The sequence below is a fragment of the Zootoca vivipara genome, chromosome 3 (genome assembly GCF_963506605.1).
Source record: "Zootoca vivipara chromosome 3, rZooViv1.1, whole genome shotgun sequence".
In the NCBI taxonomy this organism is placed as follows: Eukaryota; Metazoa; Chordata; class Lepidosauria; order Squamata; family Lacertidae; genus Zootoca; species Zootoca vivipara.
Window position 1 is genome coordinate 86,452,771 of NC_083278.1, and position 17,856 is coordinate 86,470,626.

The 17,856-nt window shown below is 41.5% G+C and overlaps 1 protein-coding gene across 4 annotated transcripts in view; it reads right to left on the reverse strand.

Moving 5' to 3' along the window:
* Window positions 1–17,856, reverse strand: part of RBKS (ribokinase) — a 76,444-nt gene that overhangs the window by 53,090 nt on the left and 5,498 nt on the right. For all 4 annotated transcript variants that reach the window (XR_009557383.1, XM_035111508.2, XM_035111505.2 and 1 more), the window contains exons 2-3: window positions 6,118–6,250; window positions 2,050–2,113 (exon numbers count right to left, since the gene is read on the reverse strand). Coding sequence is in view for 3 of the 4 variants with exons in the window: in XM_035111505.2 (XP_034967396.2) it covers window positions 2,050–2,113; window positions 6,118–6,250 (197 nt within the window). In the remaining variant the exon portion in view is untranslated. The remainder of the gene's footprint in view (window positions 1–2,049; window positions 2,114–6,117; window positions 6,251–17,856) is intronic.

Sequence of the window (17,856 nt, forward strand, 5' to 3'; positions counted from 1 at the left end):
TTCCAAAGCAAATTCCCCTTTGGACCCCATAAACAACTATGAAAGAGATCACACAGGTGATTCTTTTTCTTTGTGTGTAGCATCCTACTCAATACTTAGAAATGCCACCTAGCTTGTTGTTAATATTTCATTGTAACTATTATAATGGCTGTTGATTTAGTTCCAGATTAAAATCTCAACTAATGATGGATTCAGAGGACAGTTTGGGTCTCATTGCTATAATTTATCCTTCTGTCTTTGGGAGAAGACTGTAGCTCAGGTATAGAGCAAGTACTTTGCACTTGCATCAAACTATGGCATCTTAAAGTAGGACTCTGAGAAGTCCTTGTCTGAAATCTTGGAGAGCAGCTAAAAGTCAATGTTGTAGACAATGCTGAACTATTAATAATAATAATATTAATAATAATAATTTCATTTATGAATCACCTTCCATAAGGCATCTTGAAACAACTTACAATACAATATAAAACATTTAAAGACAATTGCATATTAAGACAATTAAAACACCACCATTATTATTATTATTATTATTATTATTATTATTATTATTATTATTTGCCGCCCATCTAACTGGGTTGCCCCAGACACTCTGTGCGGCTTACAGCAAATTAAAACAACAAACATTAAAACATAAAACATTAAAAACTTCCCTATACAGGGCTGCCTTCAGATGTCTTCTAAAAGTCAGGTCGCTGTTTATTTCCTTGACATCTGATGGGAGGGCATTCCACGGGGTGGGCACAACTACACACATAAAATCAATTCAGATCCAGGACAGATACCAATTGGGATAAATCTTTCTGAAGGCTTGTTGAAAGGGGAACGCCTTTACCAGGTGCTGAAAACCCACAGAGGAGGCACTTATCTGGTATGCAATGGGAGGGTTTTTTCAAAGGGTAGGTGCTGCTGGCATCATTTGAAACTGATCTCCTTATAGGATGGCATCTGGAGGATGCCCTCTCCTGCAGAACGCAGTGATCTTTTGCGTCTGGCTGGGATGAGGCAGCTGGGTACATAAGAGGATGACCCAGATGGGCCAATGGTCTCTGACTTGCTATAGAACAACTCCCTGTGTTAATATAATTTATTTATTTAAAGAATGTTTTCCCCACTCTTCAGCCAAACAAACAAACAAACAAACAGGCTTTCAGGTCATTAAGAATTCCACTCTAAAAAGACTAAACCACAAAAGCAGAATGGAGCTTGGACACTGTGGCACCTGTGTACATTTAGGCAACTGTAATGGGCTTTGTGTGGGGCTTCCCTTAAGGCAATTCTGGACATGGCAGCTGGTGCAGAAGGCTGTTGCTTGGGTGGTGGGTGATGCCCCTTACCAGGTACATGTCACACCCAGGCTGTGGGACCTGCACTTGCTAACTATCAGTCGCCAAACCAGCTTGAAGGTGTTGTTTAGGGCTTTCTGCGCAAGTAACAACTCTGGACCAGGTTATCTGAAAGTCAGACTTCCCCTGCATTGCCAGGGTAAGGGCCTTAGGATGAACAAATGGAATCCAATTAGCCACGCCACACTGTAACGATTTACACCGCTGGCCTAGTTGTGGAAGACCCACTCTGCTGAAAAAGGAGAGGTCCCATCTGCCTTGGCATTCAGCCAGCTTTTAAAGACATACCTGTTTAAGCAGGCCTTCCCTTGATCTCTTGCTTCAATTACAGTGCTGTTTTATTGGGTATTTTAATTATGGATATTTCTATTTTAATGCTTGTATAATTGGTTTGCATACTTGTAAACTGCTTGGAAGCCTGCCCGTTCATTTCCATGGGTCTAATCCAGAAGCCTCTGGCTGGCCTGTGTTCATCAGGATGGGTATAGAGCAGGATGTGGAGATGGAGAAGTCAGGGGAGCTCTAGTGTGGCAGTGGCTCTGCAGGTGGGCATGCACCTGCAGGCAGCCACTGTCAGCCCAGAGCTTTCCTGACCTTGGTACTATCTCACCAGCCTTGGGAGGATGCCACTGCTGCCCCCACGCCCATACCACTGGTGGTCTGTGATTTAGTTGGGTGCAACGTCGTTAAAATACGATACATTTACCTGTAGGAATCCCATTTTTCTTAAAGTTTTCAAGATAATCATTGCCAAAGGAATCCTTCCCAACCTACACAGCAAAGGTGAAAACATTAGATCGTTTACATTTAGCTGATGTTATGCAACTATATTTTGCACATGTGTTATAGCATTGTATTCCAAATGCAAATATTCTATATCAACAAGGGGGGAAAGATACACTCTCTTCTTGTGCATCTTGATTCACCGAGGCTGTAGTTTCAGCAAATTTTAACATTAAAGCAATCTGCACTCCTGTTTTGTAAGACCATTTCAAATACATGAGGTGGGATTTAACTAAGTTGTTCCGCGAGCATAACAAGGTCCATTCAAAAAAGTGGGGGACTTCCTTCACCCCTGGCGAGAGCCAGTGTGGTGTAGTGGTTAAGAGCGGTAGACTCGTAATCTGGGGAAACGGGTTCGTGTCTCCGCTCCTCCACATGCAGCTGCTGGGTGACCTTAGGCTAGTCACACTTCTTTGAAGTCTCTCAGCCCCACCCACCTCACAGGGTGTCTGTTGTGGGGGAGGAGGGGAAAGGAGATTGTTAGCCGCTTTGAGACTCCTTCGGGTAGTGATAAAGCAGGATATCAAATCCAAACTCTTCTTCTTCTTCTTCTTCTTAAATCCGCTATGGAGGTTTGGGGGACGCTCCAAAGAGGTTTGAGGGGTGCAGGCAGAGGGTGGAAACATCTCAGTGTGGGAATGAATCTTGTTCCCCATGCACATACCATATATTGAATTCCACCCAGAAAGTTTAATAGGCATATTATTTTGCTGTATCGCTGCAACTCATATTTGGATTCTACAATGTCCCACTTGGGATTTCTTTCACTGTATAAAGTGATTGCAAAATAATGTAGTGTAAGGTCTCTCTGGGAGAAGAGTATTTTAAAAATGCAAAAATAGGATATCCATAAAACAAGTTTCACAAAACTAGATTTTTAAGTGAGTGTTTAGCACCATGGGTTGAAAGTGATTTCAAAAGAATATGGCAAGACAAACCATTTTAGAAGATGCTATTAAGATGCCATTAAATAATATCACTGTTCCTAAGGGAGAACGTAGGCATCAGGGACATTTTGGTAAAGATGGACTGTTATGGTCACAGACCAGAGAGGAATTAGACAAATAAACATGTCAAGTGGTTCTTGAAACTGAGCAGGAGCGATTTGTGGTTTCAGGATTCCCAGTCGGTCCTGGATTCCTCTGCTAACATTTTAACAGAGCTGACATTAGCTCTGCTTCCCAAGAGTGTTCTGTGTGGTTCAATGCATTACGGTAGTGCAGAATGCAGCATAAAACCATCTAAGACTTTTTAATTTTTTCTTTTTGCTTCAAGCCACTGATTTCAGTCAGTCTGGGATAAAAAAAATATGGTACTAATTTCATAGAATTGTAGAGTTGGAAGGGATTCTAGGATCTAAGGACAGGTCTTTGGGAAGAATATACTTTCTATTTGGGGGTCATTTCTTTCTTATGCCCCTTCCTTCAAGCATTTGATAACAAAAGCAAGACTCTTTGAAAGGGAAGATACAGTAATTAGTTTTGCAGTGATATGGTACCCTCCTGATTTTTGGATTGCCCTCCCACCAGCCTAGTATCCAATGTTCCAGCATGATGTTGTTGGCTAAGACTGGCCTACAGAATCAAAATAATCTGTTAACCTGCAAATTAATTATATTGGGGTGGACAGGAGTATTTGCAAGCATTTATTATTGCACTATTCCCTTTTAAAATGTGGGGTTTGGGGGAGGGTTACTGGGTTGTTGTTTTTATTTTGATTATGTATTTTGTGGTGTTTTTTTTATGTGAACCACCCTAAGACCTCCAGGTATAGGGTGGTATATAATTTCAATTAATAGCAACAACAACAACTATCTGTTCTGCATAAGTAGATTCAATTGATAACTATTTTAAGAAGTATATTTCTTATTTTTATTGCATAGGAATCTCAACTTTTGTTATCAAAAATTAAAAATCTAGTAACATCAATTTGGGGGTTAGGGGGATTAAATCATAGTTTAGGAGGTCATAATTCAGCTTCCAAATTCATTGCTGTCATAGGTGCACCCACACCATTATGTAACGAAAACAGCAATGCTGTTTCAGAGGATTGTTTCCTACATCAGTTGGCAGTGACCTACGATTTGAAAGCTTTTTTTTACATTCCATACTTAGCAAACCCAAGCCTTCGCTAACAAAGCACAACTTAGGTTCAGAGGTGACTTTCATTCTTAAAGTGCTGCAAAGGAACAAAACTGAAGCTCAGCCAGATAAAATTGAGATGGTGGGTGGTGGTGGATGGTCTGTTAAATGTGGATGTAGGGCCACACTCCTTAGGAGTGCCAGTCAATTTGGCTTTGCTCCTTTAAGTTAATGTGTCTGTCTGTGGCCAGGAGTTATTTTCACTAGTTGGGGGACCCCTTTCTGGAAGGGCTGAACCATTGTCTGGCCTGATTTGGCTATCTCTTGCCTTGACTAATGACATACATGTGCTTGCCCTTGAAGACATTTCTGGAAACATCAGCTGGTCCAGGATGCAGCAATACAGGGTGGGTGGGTTGGTTGGTTTTCACTAGTTCATTACAGCATTATTAGAAGTCCAAGGTGCAGGTTTCAGCCTTCAAAAGAGGAGTGGAGAGCTTGTGTCCGAATGTTAAGACTACAGCTCCCATCATCCCTGATCATTGGACATGCTGTCTGGGACTGATGGTCAGGACTGATGGGAGTTGGGCTGAGTCCAATGACATTTGGAAAATAGGAATATAAGAACATAGGAAACTGTTTTATTCCGAGTCAGACCATAGGCTCATCTAGCTCAATATTGTTGACACTAACTGATTTTATGTCTTTGATATTTGATACGAACCGCCCTGAGACCTTCGGGTATAGGTTGGTATAGAAATTAAATAAATAATAAAATAAAAATAATAACTGGCAACAGCACTCCAGAAAGTCAGCCAGGGGGTCTCTCCCAGCCCTACCTGGCGATGCTAGGAAATGAACTTGGGACCTTCTGCATGCTATACCCACTGAGCTACAGCCTATCCCAGGCATCCCCAAACTCGGCCCTCCAGATGTTTTGGGACTACAACTCCCATCATCCCTAGCTAACACGGCCAGTGGTCAGGGATGATGGGAATTGTAGTCCCAAAACATCTGGAGGGCCGAGTTTGGGGATGCCTGGCCTATCCCCATCTCAAATGGTCTGCATCTGGGATACCTTAAAGACTATCCACTCCTACATCTCCCTTGAGCAGAGCTATTAACGGTGCCACTAGTATCTCAAGTAAGAATACTGCTACCACAAACAGTGTCAGGGACTGGAGGGATGGTGGAACCCGCCTCCCCCTCCTGAACCTTCCAGAGAAGAGGAAGACAGTATAGATTTACAACAGTGGTTTGAGGAAAGTCACAGTTCAGAGGTAGAGGAAGGGCAGAGTTGGGAAATAATTGGGGGGGGGGGAACAGCCAGAGCAGCTGGCTGACACGTTATCACTAGAAAGCATTCCACACACCCCTTCTCCCAGAACCGGGCGAGCATTGAAAATAGGAGAGCAAAGGGCTCGTTGACAAATGGCCCTAAATGGCCACCGTAAAGTGAGTGGTGCTGTTGACGATTGAGGAGAGAAGGGGGTGGCTGGGGATTACTCGGAGCAACGCCATTACTCTAAGAGGCAGCATTTCTAAACCTCTCTCTGTGAATATCAAATAAAATACATTGGTAAGAACTCTCCCTGTTTTGTCTATTCCTGGAAGCCTACTGGGTGTGTGTGTGTGGATCATATTCCCTGAAGCCTGACAAACAGAGCTTTTTCCAGTGGGGGTACCCATTGTATCAAATTCCTTCCTGAGGAAAATATGCCCCACTTGCCCCACTGTTGTTTTTAAGAAAAGCAATAAAGACCATGCTTTTGAGGAACACGCTTAAGGTGCACTGCTAGAAAGCTGACTTGAACCCTCCGTTCTTTATTTGTTTTTCACTGTTGCTTTTTAAAAATACACTTACAACCATACGTATATTTGAGGCAGATGTGAACCTAGTAGACGCTTACCATGCATATCATGGAGGTTTTCGCCCCAAGTCGAGCAGCTTGGACACACTGGTTGGCACCTTTCCCTCCAAATCCAGAGAAAAACCTGTGACCGTGTATGGTTTCTCCAGCTTTTGGCAGGCGTGTAGTAAGGCTGGCAGTTAAAGAAAGAAATATATAATTTGGGGTTTGAGTGAATTAACAACTGAAATCATAAGAATTACAAACCTCATACTAATTGGGCATATACATAATGTAATAGGGGAATCCAAGCTATTGGGATACATCCAAAAGTACTTCCAATAGGAATCCAGTAGTAGAGGTAAATGTAGTCTCTTTCACTATAAGCCTCTCCATTCAAATATTCTCCACCACAATATAACTATCACAAAGAAAAACAGGCCTCACAACTGATGCATTGAACTTTGTTGTTAACAGATAGGTCACAGCAGAAAGTGGTACCAAGAAACACAAGGTCCAAAATAAAGCTTTAAAGTTCCCGGGTCAACAGCTTTGCACAGGGCTAGGGAGGCTGGTGCTCCCCCACTGCTGCTGAATTACCATTTTCATCACCCCTGGTCATTGGGAGTCGGAAGCCAACATTTGGAGGGCCACAATTTCCCCATCCATGGCTTAATAGAAGAGGATGAGACAGTTACCTTTGCTGATAATGATAACATATACTATAAAAATAAATAAAACCTAACTAGATTTTTTTTTACAAAAAATGCAATTGCACAATTATGACAGGAATCTGATGAAAACCACTCAGCAAATTCTATGTAATTCTCTCTCTCTCTCTCTCTCTCTCTCTCTCTCTCTCTCTCTCTCTCACACACACACACACACACAGCAATCATCAGAAAGAACAATTCTTCCTCAAACACATTTCCACCTTGCATATTAAACATACTCCCAAACACTCATCTATACGCAGTTATGGAAGGTTCACTTTTACCGATACAGCTATTAATAAAATAGAAGTATTGTTAAAATGTAATGCTATTATCTTGTCACAGATTTCTGCAATGAGAAGCAATTATTAGATTTTTCTTTTCATCAGACTAGCTTAAAAGGCATTTCAGACCGCTGCTTTGAACTGACAATGATGAGTAATCTGTACGATTAAGGAAGCATCGGAATTCTACACTTTACTAACATTGCCACAAAACTGCATAATAGACCAAAAGAACACATACGCAGAAACAGCTAATGTTACAAACTAAACCCAAACAACTTTGTTAGGATGTTCACAATTGTTGCCTACAACATTTTCTACGGTAATTCATAACTGACATAAACATTCAGACTGCCACCTTATGCAGACTTATGAAGGAATAATTCCCACGGTGCTCAGTGGGAATTAATTCTGATGTAAGCATGGTTAGAAATACATACACTGCAAGCGAAATGGGTATGTGCACACCACTAAAATAGTCTACAGATGAGTTAACATAATTTCCTTTCCATTGTATAGAGCACACTCTGTAATGTAATCGGAATTAAATGAAATCAGCTCTTTCCCCAATTTTGTTCCCAGTTTAATTGTGCATGTTACCAATTTATCTTGACCTTTGTTAATATCATAGCTATTTTGCACCACCTGTTCTTTTTCTGGCACTATGTCACTGCTGATGGTGCTTTGAGACACAGCCTCTCTTGAGTTCTTGAGGGACTGATGGAATGATAGACAGGAATGCATTCTGCCTATATCAGGGATACCCCACTATATCAGGGATCAACCACAAAAGAAAAAATCCCCCTAGAGAAAAGTCTCTCTCTCTCTCTCTCTCTCTCTCTCTCTCTCTCTCTATCTATCTATCTATCTATCTATCTATATATATGAGATACTGACAGGTGTCTGCAGGTCTCATGGTGTCTCCCAGTCTCTATGATCACCTAGTGTGTGAGCTGCCATCTTTCAATTTCAGAAATTTGACACAATATATGGGGCACACCACCCAGGAACCTGACTTGATGAAGGGTAGGTGACACAAAAATTCCCCCCCCCCCCAAATACTTGCTTTTCCTCATACAGATCCCGGAGCAGCTAACATTTGTAAAATTCAACAAGTTAAAACAAGTTAAAATTAAACAAGTTAAAACACTTATCACACTCAGTTAATCCAACAGGGCTACTCTCACTATACTCCAAAAACCTGCAGAAATAGATAGGTCAGCAGCTGCTACCTGGATGAATATAAAGAGGAGGACAGCTGTATTTATACTGGGCAGGAGCTCAAAAAACGAGGTGCTGCCACTAAGAAGACCCAGCTCATACTCATGAGGGTACCACAAGCCAGGCCTCCCCATAGATCTCAAAACTCAGGTAGGTTTTTACTAGGGAACTCCAAGCACTTTTTAAAAATTAATAACAGAAAAGGTCCCATTTAAGTATTTTTTTCCAAACATTAACATAGAGATGGATTGAGACCATTTGTATTCAGTGGTCAGAATTTACTGCCTTGCCAAAGACTATCAGAAATCCCACAGTACGACTGACTGAATTAATTCTCATCTATAGCCTCTCTTCATCAGTCCTTACTTATGTTACATCATGAGAGAATTGTGAACGCAAAGCAAAATCCCCTGGAAAAATCTGATATGACCTCCTTCCCCCATCCTATTTTTGTTTCATTCAGGAAAGTGGAGCAGTGACTCATTTATTTGGAGCACTGTTCATTCAGCAATTAATACATACAGGAATAACCTGTCACTTTATTCTGCAATTTTAAGCATGTCTGTTCAATAGGACTTCCTCCTCTGCATATATGTATAGAAAGTATACAGAAGCATATTAATTAAAAGGAATTTAAAGAGAAATCTTCAACAGAGAATGATCTGCTTATAAACCTTGGTGTACTGGGTTTGTCACACATCAAGAGTTTTGAGCAGAAGTCTTAAATGCATTGCTTTGAAGAAAATACTTAATAACCAAGGAAACGGGCAAAAGAACTGGCAAGGAGGCATGCTAAATGCCACATAGCAGAAGATGTTTACACAGGACTTTGTTCCTGGCAACAAAAAATGTTATAAGGGTGTTGACAACACAGCACAATGTTCAGTTTGTGAATATCTTAAAATATGGTGAGACAGAGTGAAAACTTTGCAGGGGATCCAAAGCACGTCTCTCAACCTCCAAAGTCCAAGTAAGTTTGATAAAACCACCAAATAAGGGAGAGAGGGAGGAAGTCAGATTTACTCATGGTACTGTAATTTGTAAAAAATTATCTCACATCAAGAAGGTATAATGCATTTGAAGGAGTCCCTGCCTATTGTTGTTGTTTAGTTGGTTTAGTTGTGTCCGACTCCTCGTGACCCCATGGACCAGAGCACATCAGGCACTCCTGTCTTCCACTGCCTCCCGCAGTTTGGTCAAACTCATGTTCGTAGCTTCGAGAACACTGTCCAACCATCTCGTCCTCTGTCGTCCCCTTCTCCTTGTGCCCTCAATCTTTCCCAACATCAGGGTCTTTCCCAAGGAATCTTCTCTTCTCATGAGGTGGCCAAAGTATTGGAGCCTCAGCTTCAGGATCTGTCCTTCCAGTGAGCACTCAGGGCTGATTTCCTTCAGAAGTCCTAGCCTATAGTGGTGTGGGTAAGGGGCTGTCTGATCATCACAGGATTCTTGCCACTGAAGTCTTGCCACTGGTTCCTCGCAACTTTGGTTACGACAACCAGAGTGAGGGCTTGCTTGGGACAAATACTCAGTAGTCAGGTTGCTAACAGAAGAGCCCGGCTCAACATATTGTCTATGAAGAACCTTATTTTTGCATGTCTTGTTGATTTCATCTTTGGACTGAGCTGTAAGAATGAACAGAGTCCATATAATACAAGATCTGGGGCAAATTGGCTCCTGTGTGAGTCGGGTTTCACATTCCCATGGAGGATCTGTGTAGGATGATCATGCAAGGAGATATATCACTGAGAGAAATGTTCTTCTTCTGCCACTACCTGACTACAAAAGCTCAGAGTGGCTACATCTCAGCAGTGTGGGCAACTGAGCACACATGTGACAAGGCATGAGAAGATAGCCTCTTGCAGCTTGTACATAAGAGATGAAAAAGGCAGGACAAGGATGCCAGCCATACTTTAGCTTTGTCCAGATAATGGGTGCTGGTGGCAAAGAAGAAACTGCATCATCAGAATTCTAGCACCCAGAAGTGATTGTATTATTTCTTGCCCTCTTAACCCTCATCAGGATTAAATATTAGCCATGTCTGCAGCCACGGCCTGATTTCTGCACTCTGGCACATAGTACTCATTTTTAGCACCGGGCTGACGACTGATGTCAATGTGATGCCACACACCACTTCTCATGCCATTTTCTACCAGTCATGGGAAACCCTCTGCTCACAGAGTTACACCTGATCATCCTTAAAATTCTTAAACAGGTCTCATTCTTGTTCAAATATATTAATCCTCTGCTTTTCTTGTCTAACCCTTAAATTCCACCTAATTTTACTTACAGTTGCAAATTCCCATAGTTTAGTGAACCACTCTTTTAGAGAAATTTACTTTTCCCCAGTATTTTACATGCAGCATCCTAACTGCTAACACCATATAAAAGGTATCCTGCTAATATTAAATATGATTTCTTGAAATAAATGTTTTGCCTTTGGGAAGTCCACCAACAGTGGATAACATCCACTCTGTCTGTTCAACACTTCCAAGAGTTACTGTTAGCAGTATCACAGATACCCTTTTAAAAGAGTTGAATATCACCTAGTCTATAACTTGAATTTTATATTAATGGTATCAATTTGTTGTTGTTGTTGTTTAGTCGTGTCCGACTCTTCGTGACCCCATGGACCAGAGCACGCCAGGCACTCCTGTCTTCTACTGCCTCCCGCAGTTTGGTCAAACTCATGTTCGTAGCTTCAAGAACACTGTCCAACCATCTCGTCCTCTGTCGTCCCCTTCTCCTAGTGCCCTCCATCTTTCCCAACATCAGGGTTTTTCCCAAGGAATCTTCTCTTCTCATGAGGTGGCCAAAGTATTGGAGCCTCAGCTTCAGGACCAGTCCTTCTAGTGAGCACTCAGGGCTGATTTCCTTCAGAATGGATAGGTTTGATCTTCTTGCAGTCCATGGCACTCTCAAGAGTCTCCTCCAGCAGCATAATTCAAAAGCATCAATTCTTCGGCGATCAGCCTTCTTTATGGTCCAGCTCTCACTTCCATACATCACTACTGGGATCAATACAATGTACTTATTCATATTGTCCATATATTCCCCCATATCCTCTAGAGCCCTCTCTCCTATTGCTTCCCATTTTCAAGTGTAATCCAATTTTCTGTCTTCTCTCTTATTCAGTATAATTTGGTAAATTTCAAACAGCATATTCCTTGGTTTCTCTCAAATTAATCCTTCAACAGTACAGTATTTAACTGTCTCAATTCCACTCTGTATCCGAACTCTCTCTTATTTGAAGATATTCAAATACTAGCGGACTAGCGGCCTTATTATCACTCAAAATTTCCTTAACCCTACTCAAGGGCCTGACCTGATTACTGTAAAATTCCACTGGAATGATTCCATTTTTGTTAAACAGTTGCTAAAATAGCTGCATCCAGTGGATATTTTAAGGAAAAGAAACAGTTTTTAAATTTACCCCACTTTCCAAGTGCTAATAATACCTTTTTCTAATTTTTACCTTAATTTTCTACGCAAAAGAACACATTTGGTGCAATTCCAGCAAAACAGTTCTCCAAATTGTTTATACCGATATAGTCTTCTCCTATTTCATAACAACTTTTAATTGATCCAATTCATGGGCTGCTTCTGTAGCAGTAGACACACTAGGTGGTAAGCAAGCTTTACTCAAAGGAGATCCACTGTAATGAAAGGACCTAAGTTAGTCATATCCATTAATTTCAGTGGATCTACTATGAATATGACTAATATTGCCCAAAACCCAAAATATGTACAGTAATTAAAAGGAGGATATATCCATAGATGTCAGGAGGAGGTCTGTGCTGTGATCAGATCTGTAGTCCATAAATCTGTAATCCATAACTTTGACTGGAATGGAACAAAGCCTGTTGACAGAGTTTCGCAATCATACTATCTAATATCAAAAGATACAGGTAGGTAGCCGTGTTGGTCTGACACAGTAAAAAAAATATATTAAAAAATTCCTTCCAGTAGCACCTTAGAGACCAACTAAGTTTTTCATTGGTATGAGCTTTCGTGTGCATGCACACTTCTTCAGATACACTGAAACAGAAGTCACCAGACCCTTATGTATAGTCAGAGGGTGGGGAGGGGTATTACTCAGAAGGGTGGTGGGAATGGGTGATTGGCTGATAGGTCTGGTAAACCAGTTGACGACTGTTAGCGACTGCAATTGGTCTTAAGGAAAAAGCAAGGGATGAGATGGCCAAAAATAGCTTTATCATGTCTAATGAGATAAGAATCCAATGTCTCTATTCAGACCAGGTCTCTCCATGGTTTTAAGTTTGGTAATAAGTTGTAATTTAGCAACTTCTTTTTCCAGTTTATTTCTGAAATTCTTTTGTAATTGATAGAATATACAATAATATCAAAAGGTTACTGATCTCTGGCAAACATATTTCTTAAATGCATATGATAGAAAGGTTAAGGCCACAATCATATGCACACTTACCTGGAAGTAAGCTCTACTGAATGCAGTGGTGCTAACTTCTGAGTTTCGTGTAATAATAAGGGCTAAAGCTAGTTATTTCATTGCATGTTTCTTTGAAGTTGGCTAAAGGGACAAAAACAATGTCACGTGACAGGCAAACTGAAATGCTCCCAACTGAGGCATAGCAATAGAAATTTCCCCGGGAATTTTAGTGCAGAAACTGTAGTCATCAGACTGCAATTTATACGTGTTCTTTCCACCCAGGCACAGAAGACGCTTTCGAGTTGCTGAATTTATTTCATTTTAAACATAACTGTTTTCCTTCTAAGATCAAACAACACCAATTCATTTATTCCATTACCCATGCTAAGGCCCCGAAGAATTAAGCAATGGTTTCCAGGCCCCATGTGGGCTATAATGCCATGGAGTTTGGTAAAGGCAAGCCTTATCTCACAATCCATAATTTTTAATTGCCAGTACTCAGAGGAATGCCTAAATCTTCCACTGATGGCATCACAGTCTACTGCCATGGAAATAGTTAGCACTACAAACAGCGACCTCACCTCTATGGAAAACAGAGAAGGCTGTGTAAAATGAGTGGAAATGACAGCTGGGATAAATCAGCCTTCGAATATAATAAACATTTAAAGTAGCCTGCTTAAACATACTCACAGACGAACACACACCAACAGTTCATGCTAGCCTAGGGATCACTGTAGGATACACAAGTTTCTGGAAATGTCCATGGGTCCTTACACACACTTGTGCTGTTTCTATCTGCAGGATCTGCAACAACTGAGAATTTATTATTCATCCTCTCAGGGCTGGCCAACACCTCTAATCTCAGTCCCCGCTCCTAGGGTTGTCACTATCCTGCATCCAGCCGATCTTTACTGGGATTGTGGTTCTGCGTACCAAAGTTTAAGAAGGCTGCCAACAAACTGGAGCATGTCCAGAGGAGCATTACAAAGATGACAAGGGTCCTGGAGGGCAAGGAAAGTTGTGGAGGACAGCAGAATAGAATAGAATAGAATAGAATAGAAATTTATTGTCATTGTCCCCTTGCAGGAACAACGAAATTTCTCGGTTGCTGTATCAACTCAGATAGGATACATGAATTAAAATACTAATAAGTACAATACAATACAGAACAATAAGCAAACACAACAGCCATCTTCAAATATTTGAAAGGCTGTCACATGGATGATGGAGCAAATTTGTTTTCTGTTGCTCCATGGGGCAATACATGAACCAATAGCCCCAAAATACAATAAAGGGGATTTTGATTAGACTTTAGGAAATATATGTTCATGGTATGAAATGCTTAGGGAAGAAATGGATTGCCTTGCAAGTGATAAGAGTCCAGGGGTCAGCAACCTTTTTCATCCGTGGGCCGATCCACTGTCTCTCAGACCATGTGATGGGCCAGACTATATTTTGAAAGGGGGGGATGAATGAATTCCTATGCCCCACAAATAACCCAGAGATGCATTTTAAATAAAAGGACACATTCTACTCATGTAAAAACATGCTGATTCCCGGACCATCCATGGGCTGGATAGAGAAGGCGATTGCGCCGCATCCGGCCCCCGGGCCTTAGGTTGTGTACCCCTGCGATAGACTCTCCTTTAATGTATTGCTGGTCATCTATCAAATAATGCTGCAACAGTAGATTTTCTCTTGCATGGAGTTAAACTAGATAACCTTTGAGGTTCTTTCTGCTTCTCTGTTTCTACGATTCTAAGCTCTCCACTTTGCCCCTTGTCCCATCTGTTACATTCCTGCCACACATCAAGCACGTTTCAACAACAAACCATGAGCTGTAAAACCATAGGACAAACCTTGGTAATAGGTCATGGTTAGCCTGGAGAGAGCTAAAGCATGAGCAAAACAGCCACAATCTCCTCCTTAGGAGTTCCCCCACCACCACATGTTAAACCATGGTTTGTGAGTGAACCAGACAATTGAAACTAATGGACATGACTAGTTCGGGATCTTTAATTTCAAAGGATCTACTCTAAGTAGAACTTAGTTAGTGGAACCCAAATGAACAACACACACAACTGCCAGGCTTCTGACACACATCTTGGTGTTTTGGATAATACATTCAGTGACTCTGGGTCACATGCCCAGTGACTACAATGAATACCGGTATATTCTGTGGCAGCAAACCATTTAGAAAATGAAAATCAGAAATGCAACTGGGCACTATGAAACATTTTAAAGGTTTAAGGCTTTTAGTCAAGTGCCTGCTTAGAGATCTGTATAATGTATTTTCTCTTTTGCGGGTGAACAGCTTTAATTACAGGCTAACTAACAATGAAACAGAATGATAACTCAAATGTTTTGCTGAGGGTTTATAGATGTGTTTAAGGCTGGATGGAGAAAAAGAGCTGGAAGGTGGCTCCAGGCACATTTGCCAACATGAAAGAAGGCACGCATTCTGGAGAGGAGGAAAGAAAGACAAAGGGAAGGTGGAGAAGTCTAGGCAGATGTCGGGAGTGGAGGAATGCAGGCAGAGATAAGGGCTGTGCAGAGAAGGAAAGTCATTTTCTCCTCAAAGAACCCAAACCAGTCCCCCCCCCCCCAATCTTGGGGAGATACAAATCTAGAAAACAGGTTTTTGGGAAATCTGTGAAGGGAATGGAAACAACTTGTTGTAATTGGAAAAAAGAAATAATGAGGCCAAGAGAGAACATTCTAAAAACAATACTGTTCATGGTTGCACATCAAAGGAGGAGTTGTACAGGGCAGACAGAAGCGAAAGATAATTGCATACACACATTTTAGAGCAGGGTTGGTACCCTGGAAGGAAAAATAACAACCTATTCAGTATCTTGGGCTTCACGGGAAAGAAATACCTTCAGTTATTGCCCTTGTTTGCCTGCCACAGTAAGACAAACTATTGCTTACAGGGACTGCTCATGGCTAGGAAGAAGAGAACTTAAGGGCTTGTGTTCAGACAACATGCCAAGCCAAACTTTGGCTTAGCTAAGCATGGCAGAGAAATAAAAAAAAGCACTGGGGTAGGAGCAAAGCAGCAGTGAACTTCTCTCAGGGAGCCTGCATGCTTGTGAATTCTAGTAAGTCAGAGTTTACCACAAACTAAGCCATTTGCACACGGGGACAAATAGAAGACGGCTTCACCCTGGTATGGTTCCCCTTTATCACATACACAGCCCAACAAGACAATGACAAAAATCCACCAACAGCATACAAATCAATATGGCTAACCTGATCCAAAACACTCACCCACCCCACTCACCCACAAAACAAAGACCACCACAGCCAACCACAAAGGAACAACCATATCCTAGGCCAACCCCAACATCTCTCACCATCGAAGGAACACAAGTGAACAGCAGAGAACCTACACAAGCGACGCTGACAAAATCCCCCACACACATTAAGCAAAATAGAAACATTGTCACCCGACCCCACCCCCCCCACCATCCACCTCTCTTCCCCTTTCCTCCCCAATGTCTCAACAAATGAAACTGATTTGTAAAAATGTTATGAGAGACATTGCAGATATCTTTGTAAACCAAGAAAACCCTTAATAATAATAATAATAATAATAATAATAATAATAATACGGTAATAACAACAACAATAACAACAACAATAATAAAACTAAGCCATTTGCTAAACTGCAATGTTTGGAACCAGGTGCCACCACATATAACTGTCCAATACAATACAAGCAACACGCAAGGGCACAAGATTCAATCAAGTTTCAATCAAGTATTATTAGTACAAAAAGAAAGCAATAAGAGAACCATATACAAACACTGACACAGAAGCCAAAACCAAACGTCAAGCAGATAGCATGTACAAATAAATACCGAAAGGCAAACCAGTCTTTATGGTCTTTGAGGCTATATGGCGGTCAGCAAAGTGGCAGCAGGTCGAACGAAGTGTCAATGATAGACAGGCTGCCGGCGTTTTTCGCCTGTTTCGCCCATATGACGGGCTTCCTCAGTAGTTTCTCCTTCTGCTTTCAGTTATGTTTAATGCATTCACTGGTGGTATAAACCAGGTCTTATTAGTATTCGAACTAAATTACTAATATACATCTAAACAAACAAATATCAAAGGCAGTACTTACACTTCGTATGAAACCACTTATCTTGGCTTAGGCCACAATGCTCAAGTTCTTATTTCAAAAGGTTCTCTCATGCGGCTTTGATACATTTACATATTCACTGGTGATATAAATCAAATTCTAATTATTATTTAGACTAATACAGTAGTACAATTTCTAAAATACATGTACCACAAAAAACTGAGCTTCACAATAGGTCTGGGTGGTATAAGAAGCTAAAATATACTTTTACGTACGGCTTTTATGTGTGTATGGGTTTAAAAGAGGCTTAGACAAATTCACAGAGGATGAGGCTGTTAGTGGCTACTACCCCTGATGGCTATGGTCTCTTCCACCAGGGATCAAGCCTTTGGAGTGACAGGCCCTCTCCTGTGGAACTCCTTGCAAGCAGAGGTCTGGTAGGCGTCATCCCTGCCTTCTTTTGAAACTTTCATTTTTAAACCTACCAGTATTAATCCCCCCCTTTTTAAAGTAATTTTTTATGTTGTAAACTGCCCTGCCAATTGTTGGCTGTGATATTTTAATAAATTGTGGGTTGGTTGTTTTATCCACTGTTGGTTTGCTGATATTTTACTTGTGAGTAAAGGTAAAGGTAAAGGGACCCCTGACCATTAGGTCCAGTCATGACCGACTCTGGGGTTGCGGCGCTCATCTCGCATTATTGGCCAAGGGAGCCGGCGTACAGCTCCCAGGTCATGTGGCCAGCATGACAAAGCCGCTTCTGGCGAACCAGAGCAGCGCACGGGAATGGCGTTTACCTTCCCGCCGGAGCGGTACCTATTTATCTACTTGCACTTTGACGTGCTTTCCAATTGCTAGGTTGGCAGGAGCTGGGACCGAGCAACGGGAGCCCACCCCGTTGCGGGGATTCGAACCGCCGACCTTCTGATCAGCAAGCCCTAGGCTCTATGGTTTAACTCACAGCACCACCCACGTCCCTTACTTGTGAGTATATTGTACTATATACCGTATTTTTCGCTCCATAAGACACACTTTTTTCCTCCTAGAAAGTAAGGGGAGATGTCTGTGCGTCTTATGGAGTGAATGTGT